This window comes from Sinohyriopsis cumingii, chromosome 1 (assembly GCF_028554795.1).
Source record: "Sinohyriopsis cumingii isolate HCF-2022 chromosome 1, ASM2855479v2, whole genome shotgun sequence".
Classification (NCBI taxonomy): domain Eukaryota; kingdom Metazoa; phylum Mollusca; class Bivalvia; order Unionida; family Unionidae; genus Sinohyriopsis; species Sinohyriopsis cumingii.
In genome coordinates, this window is record NC_142961.1 from 7,300,728 (window position 1) to 7,313,410 (window position 12,683).

The window sequence follows — 12,683 nt, forward strand, 5'->3', positions numbered from 1 at the left end:
TCCAATCATTAATCAATAATAACATATGAAAATAGCAATAAAAGTTATTAATAGTCCCCATTTTCTAAATGGATTTAAAATGGTACGCAATTTCATCGCAATCCTTTCTTTATTCCTCTCCCCCTTCCCTATCATGCATAAGAGACAGCGTACATATGAAACATAGAGTGAGAGAGAAAAACAATTTAATTTGGATGAAAACCTCAAAAGTGATCTTGTAACAGGTTATCTACAAGAATATGATTAGTCGTAACAGTATGCTTACGATTTCCTTGGGGTCTATCTACAGCATTTATAATATCAACAATACATAGTTGCAATAGCCGGTCGACAATATAAGTTAAATTTGTCAGTTACAAGACCCACATACTGTAATGTATTTATTGCTTTATTGTTGTTGTTTCTTAAACCTATTATGATGTTCCAAAAATCAGTTATATTTAATTAAATATGAAAATGTCCAAATGGCAGACCCTCTCTCTTTTTTCTCTCTCTCTCGACAATGGTAAATACAAGTGTTGGGGATTTTCATTTCCATCATATGACATGAATGTCTCTGGATTTATAAATATTTGAAAAGTTAAGTCAAACCACGAGTCTGATGTTTTATCAGTAAAGTACGGTGAAATCTCTGACAACATGAAATCACCTTATCAGTTATATAAATGAACACTGTAAATTTATATAACCTATAAGGTGATTTCATGTTGACCGAGATTTCGCTGTACTTTATTGATAAAAGGTCAGATTTCTTTTGTCAAACTGTCCTAAGAAAAAGGAGAGAAAGAGAAAGAGGGAGAAACAGACAGAGATAATTGTATGGTCAGTAGTAATGTTAATTAAAATAGAATAATAACTTATATCAACTGTAAATATATTGAAATGTTTTAATTACCTCTTGTTGGTTCATCATTTCACTTAGTTTCTATTCCACGCTAATTTACAAAGACCACTATGCGAATCACTGTGTGTACAAGAAGCTAATGTGTTCGTAGTGCTCTACTTTCTTCATAAAAACAATCCTTCCTGTTTAAATCATTAGTGTGTCTTATATTGATTTAATCAATGTGAATAAAAGTAGAAACTTAAAAAGAAAACAATCAATTTATCAATTTTCAAATGTACTTGTGAACAAAAAGAAAAGGCATAGAATTACATTTTGTAGTGGACATACTCATAGGGATGTGAGAAATTCATTCGCTCGGTCAATACTCAGTTGCCCGGAGCATATCTTATCTCATTTCAAAGGGCAAATATGTGTATTTATATGATATATAAATAAAATATGTGTACAGTATGTACACTGTATCAATGATATTCCACTCGTATACATTTTTCATTAAAAAATGAAAATCAGCAAGCCTCATTTCCTTTTAATGAAAAATGTATACATCTTGTGTTATATCATTGACAAAGCATAATACTATAATATATTCAATATTCTTTATTTCCCTAAGTTATAACATGATTTAACATCAAAATACTTTAGCCTCTGAACTGAAATAAAACCATCAAACAATCCAAGTTGTATATATTCTAAATGTCAAAGACATAATGTGCTCTTAAGTTCATCTGCGGCAAATAGGAAGATTATAGAAATAGCTCACTGATTGAAGTTTTGTATGCTTTGATCTGCAATTCAGACAAATAACATAATGGTGCAGATTAATGCAGCAATAGTGATTAAAACATAGCACCACTTAATTTATAATGTAATCATTCCAACTGCAAACTGTTTATTGTTGGAGATTATTTCCAGTGTAAATGATGGATTAATCCAATACTTCTTATTGACATGTCTGTAAAACATGTAAACTGGAAGATAAATATCGCTCCTTTTCTTACTGTGATAAACAGGAAGTATGAGAAATTCATGGGGCAAACCCACTTGAGTAAAGGTTTACTGATAAACTATTTTTGTGTTCTTGCAGGGAGCATACTGTGTAAATATAGGAGCACCTCATGGATAAGATTTAATTTTCATACAAGATCTTTTACTCGTTATATTTTTAGAAAATAAAAAGAACACCATCAGTCACAATAACTACTACTACTTCTTAATGATATATTAGGACGCTGTCAAAGTAGGTAAAATTCTGCTCAACGGACTTTCATCAGTGATTTAATGGCTTTTGTAGTTTTTACGCAAGTTGCATTTGTGATGAGAGCTTGGCATTAATTGCAAAAAGAGCTTCAAATGTCTTTATCAAATTGGGTCAAATTCAAATCAGCATTTTTAAGATTTTTTTTGCAAGATTTTTTATAGTAGCAGCGATTTTTGATGCTACATTATCATCGTTTGCACAGACTTAAAAGGAATTTTTGCCAGAATGCCCTACGTCAAGTTTGGCTAAAATGGTCCTTTCATTTTGAGAAGATTGAATAACAACAGCCGATGAATGATGCATAATGGACACAGGACCCTACCTTAACCTCAGCTGGCCTTAAGGCTAATAACTGGTCTGACAGGGCATTCAAAATCCAAGAATAAATTGCTGAAACTTGAATTCTGCATGATTTGCAAATAATTCCTTATAATTCAGGCAAGTCACAGTTATACTGGTTTAAAGGTCAATTTTTTGGCCCCCTTAACATTTTGAGAAAATCCCAAGTAAGAATGTTCAGAACAATAAAAATTCAATTACATTCAACATTTATTATTCTGGAAGTAATATAGGTCAAGTTGGAATCGTGAACTTCGCAGTATATGTGAGCTCTGTTCATCTGTGGACCATTCAGTTGCAAAACAAGCTTCTTTGACTTTTCACCCAAGATGAACGTATTGTTCAGCTCAGTGTCGTTCAAACTGAATTTTATATCGGAAGCATTTTTCTGAATAGATGGATTTGTTATGTTGCATATCATGTCCAATGTCTCTCCAATGAAGCCATAGCCAATGGTTTCTATTTCTGAAAAATAAATAAACAACAGACAGTTCAAAGGGTGACAAACAGTTGCATTTTAGCACATCCAAAGTCATGCCTCTTAGCGGTAAATAGCAAAGTTTTATTGACCATGCAATTCTTAAGGGTAGGAAATATTCTTGATAAGGAAGCATTTGTGTAATCTACCCGAATATCAGGGTGTAAAATATTTGCTTTAAATTATATAATACATATAAATACATGTTAAAAAGAGTTCATTCTTAACTGCCAGCCCACTAACTTATAGCAGATCTGGCTCTATGCTGTCTGTACTTGAATGCAAACTTTACATGAGTTAATAATATGGACATATAATTGTCTGAGCTGAGAAACCAATTCTTGGGTATTTAATCAATGCAAGCTAAAATACAGACACTTTTTGCATGAAAAGCAAAACATTAGAAACTAGCAGAGTGACTCAAAGAGACTGACAGTCTCTATTAGCTGAAAAGAATTTCCAGGAAACAAATATAACACTGTTTCTTCTTTTTAACTGCTAAATGCCGAAATCATCTCTAATATTCTTGAGTGATGACAAAATGTTAAAGCTGTAAGATTTATACCATTTTGATTTTAGGATCAACGGATTCATGAGATGTTTTTCAGTGAAAACTCCATGTTGATACAGCCATCCAATGAGGAGGTGTAGTTATAAGATTTTAAAAATTGTCATGGCAACATAATATTGATAATAGTTGTATTTAGGACCAACTAGAAAAACATAAGCTGTTTTTTTTTTATTAATAAAACCCCATGTCAATATGGCCATCTATATAGGGGTAGCAGCTTTTGGTATCATTTCCATTTAGAACAAATTCAACACCACAGAAATACCAGGGACAAAACCTACATGATGAAAGAGCTTTCCATTTAGAAGGAGTAGAATAACAATATTATCCAGATTTTCAATGGAGTAGAACTTCTAGTGGTAGAAGAGCAATGGGACCCCCACTTGCAACATTTTGAGGTAAAAGGTAGAAAGGAGCAGAGGTGAACCCTAAAATGGACATCTCTTTGGTGTGCGAGCATCCAGCCAGTGCCTATAAAATATGCAATTAGAGATATATGTCTATGCTAAACCACCATAGACAAGGAACAAAAAATGTTAACACGGATGCCTTGGGTGCAAATGCTGCAACACATATTTCTCTGTTTACACCCAACAATGCATGTACTAAGACATGATCAGGCTAATGACTTGCTGGAAATCATGGGCAGGCTCTATCACCACCTATTTACCATGTAACCAGTGTGGAGGGAGGCATAAGGAGGACAAGCAGCGGCACACAAAAAAGACATGAAGATGATTTAGTAAGGTCTTTAGTGAGCTTGGGAGTTGAACACAGTACATAGCAATGTAAAGCTCCAACTGCATCTACCTGATCAGTGCTAGGGCATGATGATATTATCTCATACACTAGAGTGAGTGATAACATCTCCGACATATTTTCATTTGCAAAAAGACTATGCACCATAGTATGGCAAAGCAACATAAACAGCAGTCACCTATGAGGGCAGACCTCAAGCAACAGCAACTGATGACTGATTCTTCATTTAGAGAAATTTTGTGTATCCTATTATACCATCTCTATATAACGATACAAGCGAGATACTAAAATGCATATCATCCAGCAAATGAATGTGTTGCTTCAGAAGGGACAGATAACCAAGAGTGAATACAATGGCATTCTGGAAGCAATACTTACCCACAGGGCCAGACAGCCATCCCCTTGCATCAGGTCTGGCTACCCAAGAAAGTCAAAAGGGGATCATAACCCCATCAACCATTTTACTACTCCTTCTTACTCCCTAGTGCCAAAGAGTCCCTTCGACACCTAGCCCACCCTATAAGCCCCAAGAACCCCTACAATGCTGATGAAACATCAACTGGAGCTACAAAAAGAGGGGCAATTCAGAGGCCTCCTTGCACAAAATCAGGAAGACCCTGCGATAGGCTATGCTGACTTCGATCTGAACCCACATAACGATCACACCAAATACAAGTCAAACTGCTCCCTCCCTCCAAAATATTTGTCTAGGTGTTAAAGACGTTGCTAGTATGATCCAAAGGAAACTGTTTAAATTCATTACCCCTAGCATGTGAGAGATCCTAAAACTTGAGACAAGGTGGTCAAATTTAATAATATGCATAAGACCATACTTGAGATGGTTACAAGCAGCAGGCAGCTGTATCACAGTGTCTCTATGGGATGACTGAGCCAAAGCGGCACTGTCCGACAATGAGCTGTTAGTCTCAGTGGCTTCATGGTTATTGAGGAGTGAGGTGCTAAATGTCTAGCATTACCGTCCTTTTCGAAACAATTGGCACATCCCTACTTCTCAGCTGATCCCAAAAAAAGACTATCATAAACAAGGAAAACTCCAGGGGTTAGACATGCTTTTAGTGTGACGTCCTATCCGCCCTACATCCCATCGATGACCCCCAACCTCAGTACAGCTGGTACCAGGTATAGCTTAGATTTGTTAAGCATAAGTTTCCAATCAAGTTGCCCGACATGACCAAGTTTGAAAGCATTAACCCCACCATTGCCATAAATGTCTTTGGATGAGACAGTGCATTCCACCCCATCCACATCTCTGAAAAGGTACTGAACAGCTTTTTGCAACAAACCAGTGTTGAAAGGCAAACACTTTGTGTGGATCAAAGACCTTTCCCGTATACTTACTGCATTAGCAAGCATGAGGAACTCAAACACATTTGTTTTAAGGCATCCTGCACACTTTCACCACACCTGACCTGCACTAGAACCATGCGATAAACTGTCGTGGCATTTATCCAAAGCAGCAGAAGATTATGCTGCCAGAGCCCGGATGGAACAAGCTGTACTTAAACACATGTTCCACCAAAGATACCCTTGCAGTACATAATCTATGCAGACTCCAAGACCCTAAAATTACCATTGGAAACAGTCACTTTCCACCACCACCACACAGAATGTGACACCAAGAAAACTGCCAGCTAGCCACACACACACACACGCAGCTTCTGCTACATGGTCTGCCAGTAAGACACAACAAAATCACCAGTATGTAGGTCACAAGTTAACTTCCAATACATTCTAAGTTTGTAAATAACGCTAGACCTTGAACTATAAAAAGGAAACAACTTCTTTGTAACTTACAAAAAATGACAAATACATAGAAATAGGCATGTACTGGCCAGACCATTACACTAAATTACAGACAAAGGCCAAGCACACACAATACAAATTAAATACATATAACACAAAACAGACTCCATTCAGGCATCAGAGGGTGATAGACCGATCTTTTCAATTTGAAATACCCGATCAGATAATCTAAGTTAGTATCCAGGGCCTTTTGAAAATTTGAGAGTGTTGGAATTGGCTGCTCAGTAGCCCTTAACACTGAAAACTGAGTAATGTCTCTCTTCAAAAAGAGACGAAAATTGGAAACTGTGCTCAAAGAGAAGCAGCTAGGATTTACATCTTTTCCACCACATCAATCACAAAGGATTCTCCATTAGGCACCATAATCCTTAGAGACTGACTGTTATGTATATTTGATTTAATTTATATTTAATTTGATTGTTGGTTTTAATTTTTTTTATTTCATTACATGTCATAGTAATGTAATTTTGTTTACTAGAATTTGAAATTTTCAGGAAATTAGTTTGACCTGACTGTTTTTCATAAACAACTAATAATAGAACTTTGTATCTAAAAGCTGACCTAGTTCCTGACCTTGATACAGAATTAACAATAGCTGAAGTAAACAAATTCTTATTTTTATATTTCTTTTATTCATTCTTAGTGTGGATTTATAGGGTGGAATCGAGGCTGTACTGGGTGTACATGACTTTATACATGTGAGTAGCCTCTATTTCAAAATTCTGTTTCTACCAGAATTGTGCAGTAGTCAGATATAATAGTGATGTATTGAGAAATAATTTTAGTTGGGCTTTTAAACACTTTAAATGTCAAGGTTGTGTTTTTTCTGTTGTGACCAGTTGGAGTTATATTTTAAATTTTCTTCAAATTATTTCAGCTCTAAGAGATTAATTCTTTTCCCTGGGAATATTTAAGTGCTCATACAGAATTCTTGGACAAAGACATTTACTGAAATATTATTTGGAATTCAAACACTGGAATATTATTTTTTATGGTACAACAAAGAACTGTTGACACATCAATACTATACTGGCAACATTATATGTCAGCGCCTTCCTTTTCTGATTTTTGTCGGGACTCGAACTCAAACTCATTGGAACATAGTATTAATAGGAGCTCTAATTTTTATTTCTTGGATTATTCTTGGGTTATTTTTGGATTTGATTCTTAAAACCGTAACTTCATTTTTCCATTTTTACCTTGTTATTCTAAGAAAATAAATTATTTGTTAAATTTTACAAAGCTTGTTGTCTTCAATTTTTTCTTGTTACTGTTTATAAGAGCCTAAACACTTAACAAAGAAAGTTGGGGTGCTCATCCTTGGAAATATGAATTCGACTAAATATTTCATAAAAATTTGTTTTTTGAAATTTTGAATTCCCCATGTTTTTGAATTTTTTTAAATTCCCAAGTATTATTTTACATTTTTGAAATCTTTAGTGAAATCAGCAAGGTGTTTTTAGAATGTGGTCAAAAGTGGAAATCATTCTTTCAAGTCCTACCCAAGAACAATTAGATCTTTTGAAAAAAGATGAATTTATTCAACTTGCCAGAAAATATGATCTTTATGAAGCAAAGTCTTCCTTAACGAAGCAAGAAATAAAAAATATTTTGGTCCAGTATTTGGTAGAATAGAAATGTTTTGGATAAAGGTGCTTTGGTTTCGATCAGTAAGTCTGTATCAGACTCTGACAGAAAAGTAAAGGAATTAAAATTAAAATACAAGATTGAATTAAAGGAAGCATGAACTTCAGAAAGATAAAGAAGAAAAACAAATACAGTTTTTAGTTGCAACTGGAGAAAGAGAAAGAACAAATGAAATCGGAGAAAGAGAAAGAACAAGTTTTATTACAAAAAGAAGAGAAACAAATGCTATTACAAGAAAAAGAAAAACAAATGCAGTTACAATTTGAGAAAGAGGAGAGACAGAGACAAGAAAGAGAGAGAGAAAGAAAAACAAATGCAATTAAATAAGGAAAAAAGAAAGAGAGAAAGATAAATGCAGTTACAACAAGAACAAATGCAGTTACAAAAGGATGAAAAAGAGAAAGAGAGAGAGAGATGCAAATACAAAGAGAGTGAATATTAATTTAGAATAATAATTGGCAAATCAAATTTAGAAATGGAACTGGCAAGTGAAAAGCACATTCCCATTTCAGATACATATTTAGAATTGATGTTGCATAGAAGATTAGGCTAGTGTCCCCTTTCAGAGAAAGAGAAGTAGACAAATATATTACTCGTTTTGAAAAGGTTTCTGAAAATTTGAAATGGCTAAGGGAGCATTGGACTCAATTGTTACAGTGTGTACTTAATGGTATAGCTAGTGATATTTACAATTCACTGTCAGTTCACGAAAGTGGTGACTATGATGCAGTTAAAGAATGCATCTTAAGGGGTTATGAGTTAGTCCCTGAAGCTTATAGGCAAAAATTCAGGAACTATAAAAAAGAAGCTGGACAAACGCATGTTGAATTTGCTAGAGAAAAAGAGCAGTTATTTGCTAGATGGTGCTTAGCCAAGACAAATATGATTATGAAAGTTTCAAACAACTCATATTGGTTGAAGAGTTCAAGAACTGTGTCCATAGTGACGTTAAGACTTCTCTTGATGAGCATAAGATCGAAACCTTGGAAAATGCTGCTCGTGCTGCTGCTGAGTTTTCTTTAACTCATAAAGTTCGTTTTGTAAATATTTAGACTTCCACTCAGCAGTGTTCTGGCAGAAACGTATTTCAGCCTGGAAAGAAGGTTGTGGTTAATCCTCTTGTGACTAACAAGCCTTGTTTGGATCAGAAAGTTGATCCTATTGAAAAAGAATTCCCTGATTTATACCCAGTTTGTGCTGTTACCAGAGCTATGGCAAAGAAAGCTCTTGAGAATGATGTTGATAAGGAACGTATTCCTTTAGATGACACATGTATTGGTCAGGCTTTTGAAGAGGTCACTTTTTCCTTGTTTGGATCAAGCAAAGGGTATTGATCACAGTGATCCTCTTTTAACTACTGATTCTCTTTATCCTAATCAGAGTGACAAATGACTACCACTTGTCATCACACAGGAAAAAGATCCTGAGATCTAGTTTGTTTCAAAGGGCCATTAGTGAAACTGAAGCCACTGAAATGCCTGTCTGTTATTTCATTAAAAATTGAATTCTTATGAGAAAATGGAGACCTCGCGAGGTATCTGCTGGTGAAAAGTGAACTACTAAATTGTAGTTCCAAAATCTAACAGACAGACAGGCAATACTTAGTCTGGTCCATGAAACTCCTTTGGCTGGTCATTTAGGGATCAATAATACTTATCACAAGATTTGGACTCAATTTTATTGGCCAAAACTCAAAAGTAATGTTTGTAAATACTGTGGATGTTGTCATACCTGTCAAATGGTAGGAAAACTCAATCACAAGATACCTAAGACTCATCTGCAACCTATTCCTCCATTTGACGAACCATTTAATAGAATCATGGTAGATTGTACTGGTCTATTACTTATGACCAAGTCAGATAACCAATACTTGTTGACCATTATGTGTGTGTCAACAAGGTTTCCAGAGGCATTCCATTGAGGAATATTAAATCTAAAACAAGAGGAAAAGCTTGGATAAAGTTTTTGTTTGCTGAATTTGGCCTTCCCAAATCTGTCCAATCTGATCATGGCTCACATTTCATGTCTGGAATTTTCCAGTAAGTTATGTACGATTTAAGCATCCAACATTTCAAATCTTCTGCCTATCACCCTGAGAGCCAAGGGGCATTAGAAAGATTTAATCCGACTTTAAAAAGTATGATTTGATCATATTGTTTTGATACGGGTAAAGTTTGGGATGAAGGCATTCATATACTATTGTTTGCTGTTAGGAAATTATTTCAAGAATCTTTAAGCTTCAGTCCCTTTGAACTGACTTTGGACACACTGTGCGTGGACCATTGAAGCTGTTGAAAGAGAAACTTCTTTCTAATGAAGATACTGAAATTAATCTTCTCGATTATGTTTCAAATTTTAAGTTTAATTTTTCAAAGGCTTGTGAGGTTGCAAGAGCAACTCTGCACTCTAATCAGTCAAAAATTAAATCAAGATATGATAAAAACTCAAAAGAAAAGAGTTTTCAGTCTGTTGATAGAGTTCTGGCTCTCTTGCCCATAAAATAAAATCCTCTTCAGGCCAAGTAGTATGGCCCCTACACAGTTGACAGGAAAGTAAATGATTTATATTACATCATAAATACTCCTGGGAGGTACAAACAAAAACAAGTTTGCCACATAAACATATTAAAGGAGTATACTGAAAGAGATAGCCAGGTTAAACATGCAATTAATTTAGTTGTATGTGCGTGTGTCTGTGTGTGTGCGTGTGTGTGTGAATAGTTTTAACAATTTTTCAGTCATATCGCTACGACGTATGCAGTGTGACAGTTTATTGTGATGTCTAGCACTGGGGCATCATGCCGCAGACATGTAGCATGATGTCCCACCCAGTCACATTATCCTGCCACCAGGCCGACCAGTCCTAGCACTAACTTCTTAATGCTGAGCGCAAGCGAGGCAGAATTTAGTTGTGCCTGTCCTAATAAGTGATGATTTAAGTGAAGGAATATCGTTGGATTCTACTGATATTGCAGTGACAGATCTTCAGAATTCTAAAATTAGGAAAGATCTGGACCAGAAACTTTAACATTTGTAACAAGAAAGAAATGAACGTAAGCAGTTATTATATGAATATGAACACTTATTTCAAGATGTTCCTACAAGAACCAACAAAAGTTTCCATGACGTTGAAATTGTAAATTCCAAACCTGTGAAACTACACCGGTACAGGATGAACCCTCTCAAACAGGAATACTTGAATTAAAAAAAGGTCAGTATTTGCTGGATAATGTTTTCATAGAGCCTAGGAAAATTGACTACAGTTCACCATATATACTTGTTCCGAAACCAGATAAAGCTTTTCGTATGTGCACTGATTATAGAAATGTGAATAGAGTGACGAAAACAGCTTCATTTCCAAAACCAAGAATTGATGACTGTATTGATAATATCGGAAATGCCAAGTATGTCACCAAATTTGACCTTCTGAAATGATTTTGGCAAATTTCACAAATGGAAAGAGCAAAGGAAATTTCGGCATTCGTGACTCCAGATGGACTTTATAAAAATAAAGTGATGTTGATTGGGATGAAAGAGTCACCACGTACTTTTCAACGTCTAATGCATATGATCACATCTGGTCAAAATAATTGTGATGCTTACATCAATGATATATCATCATCTACAATGACACCTGGAGAGAAAATTTAGCAACAATTCAGAAATTCTTCGACAGACTCCCAGATGCATGTTTGACAATTAATTTATTCAAAAGTGAGTTCCCCTGTGCTAATGTAACATTTCCAGGACATATTGTGGGACATGGACAAGTTAAACATAGAGATGCTAAGGTCAAGGCTATCTCTGAATTCCCTGTGCCTGTTAGTCAAAAGCAACTGATGCAATTTTTAAGTATGGCTGGATACTTTCAGAAATGTTCCAATTTTTTATAATCTGAACCTGTGACAAATTTATTGAGCTAGAAAAGCAAGTTTCGTTGGACTGAAAATTGTCAGGAGGCTTTTGATAAAGGAAGGTCTTGGGATGGTCCACCAGCAGATTGAGAAGATCGTTGAAACACTATCGCTTGGGTTACTTACGGGCATTCAGAATGAGATGAGCCTGACTTTGTGAAGGATCTGTAAAATCATCCTGAACAGTGGGAAGCTGTAAGCAAACATACGATCCAACTTCAGGCTAAAATCATCTACTGTCCACGCCCTCTAATTGGACACGGGGGAAACAAAAGGTGAGCTTGTTCTTCACGTTGGTGGCAAACAAGTCCACCAATGGATTTCCCAAAAGTTGGAACAAGGAGTCTGCTACAGATTGGTGGAAACACCATTCCTTGATGACCATCTTCCCTTGCCTTTACAGGTTGTATTCTGAAGTTGCCCAGTGAGGGAGAGTAGGTGCATGTGTGCCTCCGTGTTTCCTGAGATACGCTACCAATAACATGTTTTTGTCAGAGAAGACTGTCACACGGTGACCTCTTATATGGTTGACGCACCTGAAAGTCTAAGAACGCTTCCATCATTTTCAAATTGTTTGTTGTGGAGGGTATAATTTTCCCGATACCATGAACCCTAAAAATCAGTCCCTCCGACTATACATGAGAACCCCAACTGAATCTCAAACGTATGCAAATGCAAACCCATATTTTTTCAAGGGGTGCAGAGGCCAGAACCGGTCCCGATTAGTCCACCAGTTCAGATGATGGTGGAAATCCCAACCCACCGAAATCGGAGCATCCAAGGGGTCCATGTGCGGTTTTAAAACAGCTAAAAGAAGAAAATGGAGATGATGCAAGTGCAGTCTGCTTTGAGGAGCTAGGTCTGCTTTGGAGTTCAAGGTAAATTAGAGAAAAAGACATGTTGACAACACCGCCTTTATTCTCAGCATCTCCAACAGAGACAGTATCTTATTTACTATGTCTTGAGAAGAACAGACCAACCCTCTGTTTGTGAGAAAATTCATCCCCACATAGACAAAATCTTGAGATGGATTTAGCTTTGATTTCT

General features: G+C 35.8%; 1 protein-coding gene across 6 annotated transcripts in view; it reads right to left on the reverse strand.

Moving 5' to 3' along the window:
• Nucleotides 1-12,683, reverse strand: part of LOC149806372 (oncostatin-M-specific receptor subunit beta-like) — a 177,963-nt gene that overhangs the window by 128,581 nt on the left and 36,699 nt on the right. For all 6 annotated transcript variants that reach the window (XM_089952304.1, XM_089952262.1, XM_089952286.1 and 3 more), the window contains one exon: nucleotides 2,646-2,909. In XM_089952304.1, the coding sequence (XP_089808430.1) occupies nucleotides 2,646-2,909 (264 nt within the window). The remainder of the gene's footprint in view (nucleotides 1-2,645; nucleotides 2,910-12,683) is intronic.